At 31.7% G+C, this 17,040-nt stretch overlaps 1 protein-coding gene and 1 long non-coding RNA gene across 4 annotated transcripts; one reads left to right on the top strand and one right to left on the bottom strand.

Moving 5' to 3' along the window:
- The first annotated feature begins 6,509 nt into the window (after positions 1 to 6,509).
- LOC134259527 (uncharacterized) lies at positions 6,510 to 8,663 on the top strand. 3 transcript variants are annotated; one of them, XR_009990374.1, is made up of 4 exons: positions 6,510 to 6,593; positions 6,874 to 6,955; positions 7,545 to 7,616; positions 8,078 to 8,663. XR_009990374.1 is itself a non-coding variant. In XM_062742114.1 (3 exons), the coding sequence occupies exons 1-3, from the start codon at positions 6,542 to 6,544 to the stop codon at positions 8,327 to 8,329; spliced, it is 390 nt and encodes a 129-aa protein (XP_062598098.1). In that variant the 5' UTR covers positions 6,534 to 6,541; the 3' UTR covers positions 8,330 to 8,663. The 3 variants fall into 3 exon arrangements, 1 of the variants encoding a protein (XP_062598098.1); XM_062742114.1 differs by lacking the exon at positions 7,545 to 7,616 and having other exon boundaries at positions 6,534 to 6,597; XR_009990373.1 differs by lacking the exon at positions 6,510 to 6,593 and having other exon boundaries at positions 6,622 to 6,955.
- A 5,979-nt stretch (positions 8,664 to 14,642) lies between these two features.
- On the bottom strand, positions 14,643 to 16,655 carry LOC134259526 (uncharacterized). Its single transcript, XR_009990372.1, has 4 exons — positions 16,541 to 16,655; positions 16,176 to 16,301; positions 15,738 to 15,818; positions 14,643 to 15,198 (listed from the first exon to the last, which is right to left on the bottom strand). It is a non-coding gene; the product is annotated as an uncharacterized LOC134259526 (long non-coding RNA).
- Positions 16,656 to 17,040: the final 385 nt, after the last annotated feature.

Raw genomic sequence — 17,040 nt, 5'->3', positions numbered from 1 at the left:
ACTTGAACCCTCATCCAAAGGACCAGTCTCCATGTCCCACAGTGGGATTTGAACCCCTCATCCAAAGGACCGGTCTCCATGTCCCACTGTGGGATTTGAACCCCTCATCCAAAGGACCGGTCTCCATGTCCCACAGTGGGATTTGAACCCCTCATCCAAAGGGTCGGTCTCCATGTCCCACAGTGGGATTTGAACCCCTCATCCAAAGGACCGGTCTCCATGTCCCACAGTGGGATTTGAACCCCTCATCCAAAGGGTCGGTCTCCATGTCCCACAGTGGGATTTGAACCCCTCATCCAAAGGACCGGTCTCCATGTCCCACAGTGGGATTTGAACCCCTCATCCAAAGGACCGGTCTCCATGTCCCACTGTGGGATTTGAACCCCTCATCCAAAGGACCAGTCTCCATGTCCCACTGTGGGATTTGAACCCCTCATCCAAAGGACCGGTCTCCATGTCCCACAGTGGCATTTGAACCCCTCATCCAAAGGACCAGTCTCCATGTCCCACAGTGGGATTTGAACCCCTCATCCAAAGGACCAGTCTCCATGTCCCACAGTGGGATTTGAACCCCTCATCCAAAGGACCAGTCTCCATGTCCCACAGTGGGATTTGAACCCTACTCCTTGACTCTTTAGAGCAGATGCTCCTCCACTGTGCCTTTTAAGTCTGAAGCAGCATGATAATATAGAACACTGTATGTGTACTGAATGTTTTAATATCAATAAAATTAAAACATACAAATTTGAAAGTTATGTATTAAAAAAACTTTATAAATGCATTTAATCTGATTATTTGAACAGAAAGCAATGAAGATTTCTTTATTTTTATCATTTGAAAAAAATTTTTTACCATAAAAAATGACTCCATGCATTTCCCAAATTATATTCCAAATACATTACAAGAGCAATGCCTGAACAAATAATAATATTTAAAACACTACATTCTAAATTCAAACGACTTGAAGCTGACATGTATTAAAAGAAATTGTATGGTCTTAGTATGAAATAATGATGATAATAATTAATTAAAAATTATAAATTCTACAGAATAGTTCATTAATACCATGCAGCTTCCACAGTCAAAGGGCAATAACTCTCTTGAAAACTGATTTAATAAAAAAATTAAGAAACCTAGGACATACATTAAAGATTCAAACTTTTTTCTCACAAAAAACAGCACAAATTTGCACTTTTTCATTCAAAAGTTTCATAATGTAATATTAGAAATAGTAAATATTTAGAAGGAAGATGGCAAAAAAAGACAAAAAAAAGAAAATTCTGAACAATTCATAAAAGGTCAACAAAGTAAATAAAAACATTTTTTATCAAAGGTCTAAGGGCAATAACTCTCTGAATAACTGGACAGTCATCATGCCTAAAATTAGTTCTTTAAAGCAGCTAGTAAAAAACTACTATAAACTAAAACTGATAGATGGAAAGGGATAACACTATATACTCTGACCTCGTGAAATACATACATCAGTATGTGAACTATATAACTGTAATAAAAAGTTGATTTCCTAAATATTAATTACTCTGACAGACTGTGACACTTAATCATTATCCAATTTCTCAAATATAAAATATTCCAGAGGAAGCTTAAAATTAGATATCATAAAAGTTCAAGACCCTTACCGAAAATATTGCCTTCCTGCAAATATTAGCTGCAAGTCTACAGCAAACATTGCTGCAAGCTTGCAGCAGACATTGCTGCAAGCTTGCGGCAATGAAGCCAAAGAAATCATGACAGTCTATATAAAGCCTTGGTGTTTGCAGCAAGTTAGCGGCAAGTCTGCAGCAAGCTTGCTGCAAACATTTTACCATGCAAATGAGGTTTGCTGCAAGTCTGCAGCAAACATTGGATTTCCCAAATATGGCAACCTTGCTGCAAGCTTGCGGCAAACATTGCTGCAAGCCTGCGGCAAACATTGCTGCAAGCCTGCCGCAAACATTGCTGCAAGCTTGCGGCAAACATTGCTGCTAACTTGCAGCAAACAATTTCCTTATGGTTTTGGCACATTCCTGTGTACAGCAGCAAGTTCGCAGAAAACTTTTGTCGGACCTAAATTTTAGAGAAAAACCACCACATGTTTCTGAAATGATGCAATTTTATGGAATTTATGTTTCTAAACAAAGTTTTCATACTTTAAAAAAAAAGTGCATGCTTTGATTTTTATATGAACAGAATTTTACCTATGATTTTTAATTGAATATTACTGTGATTACATAGTTACTAATTAATTTGAAAACATAGAACTGATTTGGGTCCATTAATACATTTAAGAAGAATACATGTGTGATACATGTACTTGAAGAGGACTGAAATTCATAATAAATAAGTTTAAATTTGACCCAGCATTTAAACCAGTAACTCAAACGTGCTTTTAAGAAATATTCTTTCAAATATCAAAATAAATCAAAATCATTTCTTACCAATTAGATATCATGGATGCCAGTGAACACCTACATCCAGAGTTTGGCACTTTTCTTTATTCAAAACAGTGTATATTCCTGACAAAATACTGAAACATGTACAACCTCAATTCAAACATTTCAAAATGGCCAGTTCTGTGTTGACCCAGTACAATCTGCATTTCATTGGCTGATTTTACTTGTTTACTGTTCTTGCGAACTTCCTGCAAACATTCGAATAATGAAATGTTTCCTGTGAACTTGCTGCGAATATTAGATTGGCGTGTATGTTTCTCGCAATGTTCCTGCAAACTTGCTGGGTCCTGCAAATTTGCTGCAAGCTTGCAGCAATTGCTGCAATGTTTGCCGCAAGATCACAGCAAGTGGCAATCATTTGCGAACAAGAAATTTTTCTTCCTGCGAACAATTTTGTTTGCTGCAAGCTTGCAGCAGACTTGTTCTAGGCCTGCAGCAAACATATCAGTTTGGTAAGGGGAATAACTCTGAACTTTACAGAACATATTTCGTCGATATTTTGAGTAAAAGTCACCGAGCGCATGTGTGTTCAGGATCAATATTTTGATATAATGTGTAGAATGATAATATCAATGAAATATGTAAATATTAATCCTGAACAAACATGCGCTCTATATATTTAAAAGCTAAAATTGTTGAAATTTTGTCCATTTTGTCAAAAATTGTGAATAAACTGCTTTGAAACTATAATATGTTCTGTTAATTTATATTTCTCATACAATTTATTGAATTCAGCACATTTCATGAAGTTTTCAATATGTAACTTTTGTGGGGGCAAGTATATATGCAATATACCGCATATAGTTCTTTTCAAATGTTAGTTTAATTAATAATGAGGGACTACACTTTCAAAATATATCAAATATATAATTTTATGATTTTTCAAACAAACTAGAACTTTATTAGCTTTTTAAACGCTAACTATCAAAGTGCAGGTTTGAGCCAAAAGTCCATAAAAAAGTATATTTTCTCTCTGTAAACGATCAAATCTTTTTGTTTTTGTATCATTTCGTACATTTATAAGATTACTATATTATGTGTGAAAATAAGAAAAAGTTAAATATAGGAAGCATATGAAAATAACTAATATATCCTAAAAAACATTAAGAAAAACAGAGAACATTCGGATTACCCAATATCCAGTTAAGTTAAATTATTTATGTAAATTTGGTAATATCATGCTATAGATCTGATATAGTACCGTAATATGTTTTTATGCAAAAAGAGCAATCTTTGAACTTTTGATATAGAAGTAGGTATCACATGATTGGCAACAGTTATTTTCTATTCTAAATGTCAAGGAAAAAGATAATGACCTTGACCTGACCTTGCAATTGTCTCTAATATAAAATGATCAAATTCAATTTCACTGATACTATCACTTACTGATATTGTCTTCTTGATTCTGTGAAAATTTCATTAAATTTTTAAATATTAGAAATATGAGAAGAATCCTATCTTAAGTATACATTTATAAAATTAAGTTAAGAAACAGAAATATAATGTGTCTAGTTCTACATAAACCACATTTAGTAGAACTACATTTTACTGGTTCCCTTGCTCTTTATCTGGATCCCGTTCTAACGACTTGCTCTTCAGACTCAGCGGTTCCAGTCGGTCCTTCGGCTGTAACATCTTGTTCAAGTGCTCCATCTTGGGGACTAGGTTAGAACTGCATGCTGTCCTTGACCCGGTTAAGAATGGAGAGCGTCTCCGAGATCCGCTGAAACTGGTACGGGTGTTTGTTGTTTTTCTTCTGCTTGTCCTGCATCATGCCCAGTAAAGACTGTATTGCACAATCAATCTACAAAACAGAGAAAAAGGAGTGTAGCTTCCTACGCAGCATTGTTAAGGCTTCAACAATGGGGCGGGGCCTAATTTATACGGGAAAAGTTTACTGTGACATCACACAAAAATATGACTTTTATGTATTTCTCATTATACCTGAAAATGAAATAGTTTTCAACTTTTAAATGTATTAGCATAATAAACAACAATAAGACTTATCGATGCATTTAAAAAGCTTGCTAGAAAGATCCAATGTAGCTGATTATAGACAAAGTACTGATCGCGATGAACTTGTAAACATGACGTCATTTTTGTAAAAATGACGTATTTCATGTGCTGTGAGAGGCAGATTGAGGAATTTTTTAACAATGAAAAATGCGTTTTATTATTAAACAGAATATTATTTACAGGTTTTAAATATTCGATTAATACTAATGAATATCCTGTGTTTAGTGCGATTATTAATTAACTATGAAAAGAATCTATTTTATTAACTATGTCGTGTTTTTACGTACAGGTTACTTATACATAGGCAATTTAGCCACATATGATCCACATATGCATTGCCTTTCATATGAAGATCATATGTGGATCATATGAGAATCATATGTATATACAATCATATGAGAATCATATGTGGCCAATCATATGAGAATCATATGATCATACATATGTGAATCATATGATCATACATATGTGAATCATATGAAGTAATAAACATATAATTCTCATATGAGATATCCTGCATATGAGAATCATATGAATATTCTGACAATAATCATATGAGAATCATATGAAACTGAACATATGAGAATCATATGAAACAATGTTCACTAATTTGTCCTTGTTATACTCAGGTAAAATTCATACAAATGTTTTGACTGTGATCATATGAGAATCATATTAAACACTGATCATATGAGAATCATATGAAACAGTGTTCACTTATCTTTCCTTGTTATACTGAAATAAAATTGCAATTTCAATTATAAATTTCAAAAGATGAATTTAAATGTACATTAATTCAAAAGAATTGTTAATAATTAATCATATGTAAAGTTCTTCTCTGTTTACCCAAGCCCTCCTTCTAAAAATAATGCATTTCCCAGACAAAATAGATAAAGAATAAATTAATATGTTTTTTGCTTTTCATTTAAAATCTTTCGGGTTTGGCTAAGTAAAATTAAAATAATTCCGTATTTTTCTCCGGGCCGGTTTTGTCTTTTATCGGATGAAAATATACGTCAATTTTGACGTCACTGCTGCAGCAGACGTGTTGGGTGTTTGGAAAAGGCAAGTGATCTCCTAACAATAATATTTTAAAGACTTTTGATTCATATTGTTTAAATATAATTTAATTTCACTTGTATTAAGCAATTTCATTGGCTGAATCATTCAGAGGAACATATAATGGGCCAGTTTCATTTGTCGCTGATCGGCGTACGCCGAATTGCGCCGGTCATATGACCGGCGTAGAACGGCTAAGAGGCAAATGAAGTAAACCGGCGAAAACATTTTTAAAAAATGAATAATTAGGCCAAATGATAATCAATTAATTAAGTATTATTACTTTTTACATTATGTCTTAGGAGAATAATTCGAAATTCAATTAAAAAAAACCATCATTAACCTCATGAAAAATTTTATTTTTCAGAAAATAAAAACAAATTTTTAAATATATGAATAGAGATTTGCTCAAAATATGCAAACAAAAAAAGAACGTGTCGATTTAGAAAAATTTTCTGCATTTTCACAATTGTTTTCTATTCCCGCCATATTTCTAAGACCGGCGATTTCCTCGCCGGTCATTTCAGACCGGCGCATTCGGCGTACGCCGGCGAACCTTCCCCGGTCAAATGAAGTAACAAGCCGGGTTACAAAAGGCCAAGCGGCGCATTCGGCGTACGCCGGTATGACAAATGAAATCCTACCAATATTTTGGATAACATAACTTGCCTACGTCACAATGAGTTAGGTCAAAAACGTATTACTCCGCTGACGTTACTTTTAAAATAATGCTCAATTTGAAGTCTTTTTCCAGAGGAAATATTGACTCATTGCCTACACTAGAATTAAATTATAAGGAATGAAGCTAATTTCAACTTATGTTATCCGATATAACAAAACTTGGGGCAGTTTACGCTTTTTTATAAACCGCTTCGCGGTTTATAAAGCGTAAACTGCCCCAAGTTATGTTATATCGGATAACATAAGTTGAAATTAGCTTCATTCCTTAAATAATTTCATTATTGTTACAGGTGCGTATGTACTCTCTATCGATATATACTTTTGTCACTTGCATCATGCATGTAATTGTTAAATCAATGCATTTCGTAAACCTAACGTTCGTGATCTGTAAGTAAGTTTGGATAAAATTTGTTTCTGAATGAATGTAAACAATACATGTTAGGCTAAAGGCATTACTACTTTTTAAAACTTGAATTTGTTTTCGTTTTGTTACGTACTGATATGAAAGTGAAAGTAGAAACCTTGTATGTCGTTATGTATGTTGAGATCGTTATCAAGGCCGTATTCCTTCTTAAACTTAATGACAAATGTTTGTTATTATGGCCTAGGCCCTATAGATGCATTCGGCAACTTGAGTTCAGTGTCACAGTGCTGTTTTTTTTTTCAGTCCAAAGAGCCCGAAGCTGATAAGACTGGCGATTGATCCTGAAGCTGATTTGACAGACGATTGCATCATCACAATATTGAAGGTAAAAATAAATACTTGAAATAAAAAATCATATTATCTGTAATGTCTCTATATGACAAAATATTTCTTGATAATTTATAATTCTACATTGTTTGCATGATTTCATCAAAAATAAATTCAACTCAACTCAATACTCTAGAAATTGATACATTATAATTTTAATCCAGTGCACTTAAAATATGCAAAGTATGAATAGATTTTGCTGGCTGTAAAGGCTATGAAACTATATAGTATACAATAAATTTGTGGGGAAAGGGGGGATAAATTGGATTTTTGAATTTCAACTAAAAATTTATAACAGTGACATCCAACTTTAAAGGTATGAATACATGTGCATGTGTGTTGAAAGAACATCAGCTAGCTAATCCATTGAATATTTACATCTATGTATTCATTTACTGACAATTATTTTTTCCCCCCAACACTAGTGAATGGTGTGCATGCCTATAGTTTCGGGTTAAATGTTAGATATATTTAAGACTATAGAGAACCTACAAACTTGTACTCTCTCATTTTGATAGTTTAAGTTTTAATTAAATGTATTCTTAGAAAATATCTACTGTGTGAGATTGTTAGTATTTGTCTTACAGGTTCAATATACAGTCAGCCTCTTGTAAGATAAAGAACAAATCCCAAGATCCAAGGCTTGCTTTAAAGTTAAGGTAACTACACACTGTTAAATAAACTTTGTTATAGTCTTCCCAAAAGTTTGGGATATCTTGGAATCACAATGTCTGTTTTTCTGCCTGTCTACTTGTCTGCAGTATTTTTTGTCCAAAAATAATATACATGTATCTGTATCAGAATCTTCTTAATTTTTTGACAATCTGAAGTAATATATACTGTTTGAACATTCCAAATTTAATTGTCAAAATAACAAAAAATGCTTTTTATGATTTTATTATGAAGCATATCTTTCAATAGTGTAATTGTTTTGCAAATTACATCATAGGATTCCTCAAAACACCTATTATATAACATATATAAAATTAGTTTTATTTGTATCATATCTGTGTCAGTGAATTGGGCATACATTTGTTTGCTGATTATACCTAGGCTAAGTAACTTTTATAACTCATAGAATTTAAGAATTATTTTATTTTTACTTTTGAAATTTTTGTAGAGACCATTCTGTGCCACAAAGAAATTGTTCAGGAAAAGGAGAAGTGGTGGATATTCATTTTTGGTACGGTACAGTTCAAAGACATTTTCAAAATGGTCATGGAAGATCAAAGGGAGGACAACTGAAAAAACTGAAAGATACAGAAGGAAAAAGAGCAAGGAAATATATGGAATAATTATGAAATGGGGAGGATGTACACAATCTTGTCTGAATTTGACCTGTGAAGATTTCCCATATTGTATGCTGGAATAATCAATAACTTGATTTTTCATAAATTCACAATAGAGAATACATGACAAATGTAATTGCTGATATTTCAATGTTGCTTTGGACACTTTCATGTCATATGGTATTTTTATACATTACCTAATTATGTTATTCATTTGTACATGTACAGTATACATGTTTAACCACTAAATCATTTTGCTGAAATCTTATAATTTGTACTCATGTTAGAATATGTTTAATACATGTATCGACAAATGCTACTGACTTGTTTGTATATTTTCTTGTTTAGAATGTACACTGTGAAAAATAAGTTATTTCTCTTGATGAAAATAATTTTATCAAAAAAGTTGTGTAAGCATTTTAAGGTAGAGATTGATAGCTTGTCAACAAAAAACTACCCATTGAATTTTTCTGAATTTTTTATATGTTTGTGTTGAGTCCTTGTTCTAAATCATATCAAAAATTCAAGGCAGGTCATCGGGCTAATTTTAGAGAAATTTCACAATTTTAATATAGCCTTCATCAACCACCGAAGAGCTGAAAAAGCAGGGTAAAATAGTATAAGAATATGATATGAAAAGGGCTGTAATTTTTTTATTGCTATATCAATTATCATTTGTTTTATATGAATTCAAACATCTGTCTGTATTGATTAATATTTGACATCAATCTTAAATTTATCAAGCATTGTTAGCAAAAAACAGAATTACATTTACCAAGATGCATGGTCAAATTAGGCTAAAATATTGCCTATTCCTTGCACAAAGTCTCACACTTCTGCTTCCACTGTGAAAAAATTACCCATCAAATTTCTTTTTTTATTGCATATTATAGTTAGCCTATAAGTGTCTTAAATTTTAGAAAAAAATCATACTACATAATGGGATTTAAATTCAACCTGGAACAAGTTTATTATCTTACACCCTACCCTACCCCCTTCCTTTAAAAGGATGCAATTTTGAAGAATATGGTGACTAAGAGAAATTATCAAGAATTTATCAAAATATTTCACAGAAAATGAGTAAATTCTTTGTAATATTCTTCTAAATTACATTTTGTATCACAAAGACAATTTATACATGTACACCTAGACACATGTTGCCCTGGTTGACCTTTTTGCACTTATATTAAAAAAGATAAGAAGTTTTCCTTATATCGTTCAAATTGACTTTGATAGATAGAATTAATCAAAATATTTCAAAGAAAATGAGTAAAATTCCAAGTAATATTCTTCTAAATTACATTCTATATCACAGAAAACAATTTATACATGTACACCTGGACACATGTTGCCCTGCTTGACCTTTTTGCACTTATATTAAAAAAGATTAGAACTTTCCTTGATATTGTTCAAATTGACTTTGTAGATTTATTATACATATGATTCTTGGATGCATTATCAATGACAATATGTTTTGACCAATTCTGTGCATAAGTAAACTGGTTTTATTATCTTCCTTTGACAACAATAGAATGATTAATTTCACTTTTCTTTTAACAATTCCTTTTTTATTCCAAATCATACATGTTAACTCTCCCGATTTAGGCGGGAGTCTACCGCTTTTTCATTCCATCTCCCGCCTACCGATTTAATGCAGAAATCTACCGCTTTTCTTCAAAAGCTTCGTCTAAAGTATTTTTGGTTCGCTTGGGTATCCATTTTTGAAGCCACTCTCATAAAATCTCGCTAGATATCGCGTGATTTGACTCGGAATCATACAAACGCTTTTTTTGTACTTAGATTTCAAGCACGGATTTGACAACGACAACAACACAAGACTACCAGTGATTACATTAGTTACGATAAATTAATCAACATCCCTGCCATGAAAAAGGAGATACAGCTTTTAAGAATTAGATGAAAACATTTGACATCGTCTTTAAAAGCACAGAAACTCACAACTTTATCAATAAAGTCAATAGAAATCACTCGATTGACCAAGCCATGTTGCACATCTCTACTTTCGTTTTCGATCATCGCGGGAAATCTGATTTATATAACGAAAGATAGGAACTTGTTTTAGATCTAGATTAAACCATTTTATCATTTGTTTTGTTTAAAAACTGAATGAATATTTTGAATTATTGCTTCTAGGCTAAATCAGCAAAGATCCCTCTTCACAAGGCTAAGTAAAGTAGCCAATCCAAGCAAAATGATGAGCATGAAAAATATTTGAATTTGTACAATTTATGTCAAACTTAAGGTGTTTCTGTCTTCTTCTTTGCTGTTGATATTTAAGATTAATTAGTGTAGGTACCTGATTTCATTTAAGGCTTATAATATACATGTATATTACATGAACGATATCGATAATCCAAGCGTTAAACAACACGCGCGCAATGCTACCGCTTTTGAGGTCTGAATCTCCCTCTTTTTCATCACAATAGGTTAACATGTATGTTCCAAATACATGTACAACATAAATAAGAAATCCCAGTGATTATGAAGTTTTGAAGACAGAATCAATCCATGGCATGTCATCCTTGTTTTAAAAATATTCAGATAAAAATGTGTTATGTATTACATACACTGTTAAATGAAGACTGCCTGGTCATCATTTAGTTGTCAGATATTAATAGCCATTCTCTGTAAGCATTTAAAATCTTATATAGGGAGTGTGGCACGCATGGTCTTGGATTTTTATGAAACTTGGCATACATTCCTATATTGATGTATGTACCTAAAATTCATAATAAAATGGTTGCTATGGTCCATGGTTACCATGGCAACCAACATACATTTTTCATGGCCTAAAAATTGCTAAATTTTGATGAAAAATGACCCTTTTTGACTTATTAAAAGTCTTTATTGGAAAAAGCTATCAACATGACTTTACCTTTTTGCCAAAATACATAATTTTACAGTGCTTTAGAAAATTTTTAGTATTTCAGTAACTTTTTCCTCATAGAAAAAATATCCCTCATTTATAGGTAGGATTTTTCTTGTGGAAAATTGTAGATTTTAGGCTCTTTTGAAAAGCCTGGTATAAATTTTTGCGGATAGTTTGGAAAAAATGAATACATTGGTTTGAAAGTCCACATATAGTTCTAATATACACTACAAAGAACTACTTGGTATTCATATTTAGTTTTCTTGTTACCATGGTTACAAACTTATGCTTTTTTTCAAAATCCTAGAAAAGTATAAAACGTAGATACAATCAGGATCCATGTAATTGCCTGAGTATTTTAAAATGGATTAAATCAAATTTAGATATATGGTAAACAATTATAGCAAAAACAAAGCGAAAAAATCAATTTTCATGACTAAGGGTCAAAGGTCAAGGTCAAAATTGCCGATTTTGATAGATATTTAAGAAAACTAAACAACATTTTTTCTGTGTCATAACTAATATTTGTGTTTTAAACAACAAATGAAGAAACAAAGTTACAGTTCTGGTCAACAATAACTAGCATCATATGAATGTGTGCCCATATGGACAGAAGGTCAAAGTTCAAGGTCACAGTGGTATATAAAGAACTATGCACGCTAACCTTCAATTCCCGCCTACATTTTGCTACCATTTTATTCAATATTAATGGCAATTTAGCCATAAAATCTTTATTAAATAAACAGTTAAATGGTATTTGATTCATTATTTTAATACCATTGCTAAATAGTACATTATCCCTTACTCCAACTCTTGAAAAAAGGGGGTGGGGTGGTGGGGGAGGAGTCGATGATATTTTCCATTGAAATCGGACTTTCAAGCATCACCATATTTTGAAAAAATCTTGGATGTAATTAAATGTTACGCAGATTTTTTTCTCATGTTTTACACAAATAAGTAAAACATACTAGTATATATATTAATAAAATACACAGTTTTAGCTGTTAAGCACTTTGAAATTGGGAGAAAATAGGTATTTATTTTCAGGGTTTTTTTGTCTATAAAAATATCCCCCCCTCTGTCTGTTTTAACATTTTATTATCATGGGATATCTAAAGAAGCCTATGATCTTTTTCAATTTGAGTTTATACCACAACTTGCTTTGGCTTAAAATGACCCCTATTTATTTCTAGGTCAAAAGGTAAAGGTAGAAAAAGACATTGTTTGTATGTAAACCTCTCATTTCCGAGTGATATCTCAAATTGCGTTTAGGTTAGCTTATTTTTTGTTCATAACGCTCTATGGTCCCGCCCGCCCCACTTTAAGTGTCCCATCCCCTACCCAACCACCCCCCGACACCCCCCCCCCCTCTTAATCTACAGAAATTCTTATCTCCTGAAGCAGGGGACACATATTCTTTGAATTAGCTTGTTAATAATGCATTTACATGTATACTCGGTTATTCAGGATTACTGGTATTGTAAATGTTGTATCCTGACCTTGATCCCGTATATTGAATTTATTTTATTGAAAACTGGTTTTACATTCTCCCTTTAGCTTGATGCATAATGTGAAAATGCTTATATAAGTACAGTTTTCAGGTTTTATTGATATAAAGGTAGGCATTTAAGAATATTGGACGACTATACACTTTCCATATTGAGTGCAAGACTTCTTGTATGTAGAGAATTGCGCTACAAGCATGTAAAGACACTCTTCTGCTGTTTTAGTAAACTAATCCCTTGCTCCTAAATGTACATTTTTTTTAACCATATTTAACAATCCGAACTTTTCAAGTGACAGTCAAAATGTGTTTTCCAGTGACTTTTTTTCAGAGAAGTTGACAGAAAAATCTAATTTACTTTGAAATATCATTCTTTAAAAAAATGAGATTTTAGCGATGTTGATGGTAAATGCCTGGATCTACGCAAAAGATCTGATATTCCCAAAGTTTAATCAATAATAATCTGTTGTAAACATCTGCTGGACCTGTTCGAATAATCTGCTATTGTGCTTTAATTAATTGTTTTTTTTTTTTGGGGGGGGGGGGGCAGAAAATTATTTTCATTATTAATAAAATACTGCTAGACAGATTTAATATTGTACTGCTATAAGTTTAAATCATAATTTATCTTAGTCCAGAGAAATGATAAACCGTTAACTTTAAATTTGATTCACAGACAATTTGTATTTCTATGCAACTACCCCAATCATCAAAAGTATATTTTTGACTGGTTAACAAAACATTTTATACTCGTTTATCCTGTTTAAAAACTACATAATATGACTGCGTTTACTATGGGTTAGGGGACGACCTTTGATCCAGAAGGGGGGGGGGGGGTTAAGTTAGGTTTATTTTCATGGCAGGACATATCATTTATTTCCAAGATGTTTTTTAGGGAAAATTATTAATTTTCTTCTTCACAGAAAAAAGTGTTAAGAGCAAAGAAAATAAAATAATAATACATAAAATGCCCAAACTCTTTTTCAATTAGGAAGGGGGGGGGGGCTTGTATAGGTAACAATTTTCTAACCCCTATATAATATGTATTATACCATGGGTTTCAAAAGATATTGCTGAATTTGAAATAACGACCTGTGGATGGGAATTGTAGCTATTATTCAGTATAATTTTTTTTCCTTTCAGCCAAGGACATATTCAGTTTTTTTAAAATTTATTAGTCTCTATAATAACATTCAGTTTAAAAATTCATTTGCTTTCTAACACCGTATTCATTGCAGTCCTCCAGTATATCACTCTGACTGATCGTAAGACACAGTAATTCTTAAAAAAAAAACCAAATTCATAAAATAAGTAATTCTGATATTTCAAGTTTATCTTGAATCCCGTTTTGAAACTCCTTAGACCTTGAGACTAATGCTTATGTACAGAGCTGATTTCCTGGCCTATGTAGTCTAGCTTGTACATTTCACCATTTTTCACATATCAAAATTATTCTTTTGCATGTAGGATATAAACAGAGGCTTAAATTTGTATGCAAATTAAATAAACAGGAAAAACAGTTGATTTTACTTGAATTCCTGGATATACAGAGCTGTATGCTGACATATGTAAACAACTTCCAGTCATTTTTGTATAATGATTTTTTTATCTTTCTCACTGAAGAGCTCACAATTATCAAAGGGAGATAATTCAATTTCAAAGTTATTGTCTGCTATTTTAATCAAAGAATTCTAGTATTTATAGAGAGAATACCAACAAGGTTTTAACATGCCTTTTAAAGTTAGATGTTATATTTCTTAATTCTGTGAGTAACATGAATTGAAGTAGCCGCATTTCTTTAAAAAACTTTCCCAAATATTGCATTTTTTCACAAAAAATCAACTTTAGACACCGTTTCCATGGTAACTACTCAACATTCATATGATCTAACTATATTTTTTGAAGTAGTTTATGAGGTGATACTTTCCAGCCAAATTTGAAAAAAATCTGTGACTATGCGTGCCACAAAAGTGTAAGTGGTTACAGAGAATGGGTATTAATACACTAAAGCATGGTAAAAAAAAAAATGCTCAATACATGGTAAAAATGCGGGAAAATTGGGTGATTTGGTTATCTTTACATACATACAAAAATAGTGTAATAATTTTATACAAAAAAAAAACCATACATTGTATTAGGGGTAATAATTTGTAACTTTAAAGTATAGATTTTGCAGATTCATAAAAGTTAGAGGAATCCCACCATAAACTGTATGTGATACTGTACAATTTTTAAACTCATGATGTAGTTCAAAAAAATAAAGTTAATACATTCAGTACATGTACGGTAATAGGATAAACTTGCTATTTTGCTTTTTGTCTTATTGGCTAACAAAGATCAATGTAAACGTATGCATTTTTAATTGCCATCGTATGCAGCCAGTTGCGTCATGTTCAAGGATCCTGACAATTCCGTTGTTTTTATGTCAATACAACAAAGGTGTTCTTTCACAAGGATCTGTAGTAAGCAAAATTCACTCTGTATATTCAGATTTTGAAGCACGTCTTATGGTGTGATATGTCCGTTCCTCTTTACGTCTCCTTCTGCTAGTTCTTTTTCTGAAAAGAACAAAATATTTTAATACAATAAGAATGAAAATACATGTTTTACTTCTTTCTTACACTGCAAACTTAGTATGACTATGTCTATATGAATATAAGACACCTTTGAGATACCTTTTTTATATAATTTCATGAATTTTTTAAATTAAATGCATATAAAGTCAGCCTCATTAATCTGGGCACTTTTGCTCCAAGGAAATTATTTGGATTAATGAATTGTCTTAATTAAACAAACTGGTATATAAGGATAAAGATCAAATATTTCAGTTTCTAAATGTAGGCCACACTCTAAGGCCAAGACCACGGGTTTAAAGGAAAAAAAATAAATGTGAAATATAAAGACTCAGCACAAACTGTTCAAGAGTTAATACCAAAGGATCAAGTTTTTGTGGAAATAAAAAACTACATGTACCTGTCAGTGACACATCAATGCATATACAACTAGCAACCTAACGATTATATGTGGAATTAAAATACTTTTCTTTTCACATCTTATTCCATTTTTTTAATTCAGTTTTGTCCCTAATTACATGTACCTTATTGATATAAATCCAATATTCTTTTGTAACACTGCAGATGACACTTGATTAGCCAAGGATCCTATATTTCCATGGGATCTGTAACATGATGAAAATAAAATAAAGTAAATAGCTTGATCTATTTTTTAAAAAAATATATAGAATTTATTAACAAATTTGATTTATTTTGCAAATTTAGCTATGATAATGTGAAGAAGTCAATATTGTTAAAAAACCATGTCAATTTCAAGTTTTTTAACAATACTGACTTCTTCATATTATCATACCAATTCTTTGGTGCTTTAGTTGAAACAATTTCATTTAAGTTAGAAAACATCTTTACATTTTACAATTTTTTTGGTTATTCAGTTTTGAATTCAATTTACTACATGACTTTTTATATGTTTATACACAAATATTTAACCATACATGTATTTAAGTCAATAGAACACCTACATGAAAGTAGTGATGAAGGGATCCCCGGTTAGATTCTCAGTCCAGCCATACATGTCCCTCGTTTCCTGACACACAAGTATGCCACTTTATGTTCAGTTTGCTGTAGCAGATCTGGCTTGAACTTTCCTGATATATTAATATGATCTTTGAGAAATTATTGACTTAAGAAAATGCTTCTATATGTATGCAATAATACTGTATGTACATTATGGTGTTTACATTAAAAATACAAGGACTAAAAATCATAAATTTCAATTTTTAATACATGTATTATAAAACACCTTCTTTTTACCACCCCTTGAAAAAAAAATTCTTGATTTTCCCTGATACATGTGCAAGTGTAAATTGAAAGAAAAAATACAAACCAATGGCTATTTTTGTAAAAAGCACCCTTGACATTCCTCTTTCCAGGTGACACTTGATTTGGTCACATTATTTCAGCACAGAAAGCTGAATACACTGTCTAGTTCATAGCTTGCTTCACCTGTAAACAGTGTATTATTTAAAATTGGAATTATTCTGATCATTGGAATTTGGGGTTTTCAAGAAAAAATCCCTTAGTTAGACTAACTTAGACAACTAACAAGAATTTTCATTGCATTTTGTGTTAGTATTTGACTAACTTAGTTAACTAACAAGAATTTCTATTGCAAATTATCTTAGTTTGACTAACTTAGTTAACTAACATGAATATTTCTAATAAAATTTGATTTAGTTTTAGAATTTAAGTTTTATTTTCTATTTATTTTATAATTATTTTGTGTTAATTTATTTGTTTCTGGAATGTGTGTGCTGGTGTTTTTTTTTCTTTGTATGCATTTTATTTTTTGGACTTATCCTAAAGTCAAGGCTTAGTCAGGTTTTT

The sequence above is a fragment of the Saccostrea cucullata genome, unplaced genomic scaffold (assembly GCF_032062105.1).
Source record: "Saccostrea cucullata isolate Sc308-1 unplaced genomic scaffold, CSIRO_AGI_Scuc_v1 ctg12532, whole genome shotgun sequence".
Lineage (NCBI taxonomy): Eukaryota > Metazoa > Mollusca > Bivalvia > Ostreida > Ostreidae > Saccostrea > Saccostrea cuccullata.
Note: the sequence above shows the minus strand (reverse complement) of the source record. Positions and strands in the feature narration are given on the sequence as shown.

Excerpts from the sequence above, each read along its gene's own strand:
- LOC134259527 (XM_062742114.1), top strand. The coding sequence starts at position 6,542 with ATGCATGTAATTGTTAAATCAATGCATTTCGTAAACCTAACGTTCGTG. Across the intron at positions 6,598-6,873 it reads CTAACGTTCGTGATCTGTAA|TCCAAAGAGCCCGAAGCTGA; the intron begins GTAAGTTTGGAT and ends TTTTTTTTTCAG. Across the intron at positions 6,956-8,077 it reads GCATCATCACAATATTGAAG|AGACCATTCTGTGCCACAAA; the intron begins GTAAAAATAAAT and ends AAATTTTTGTAG.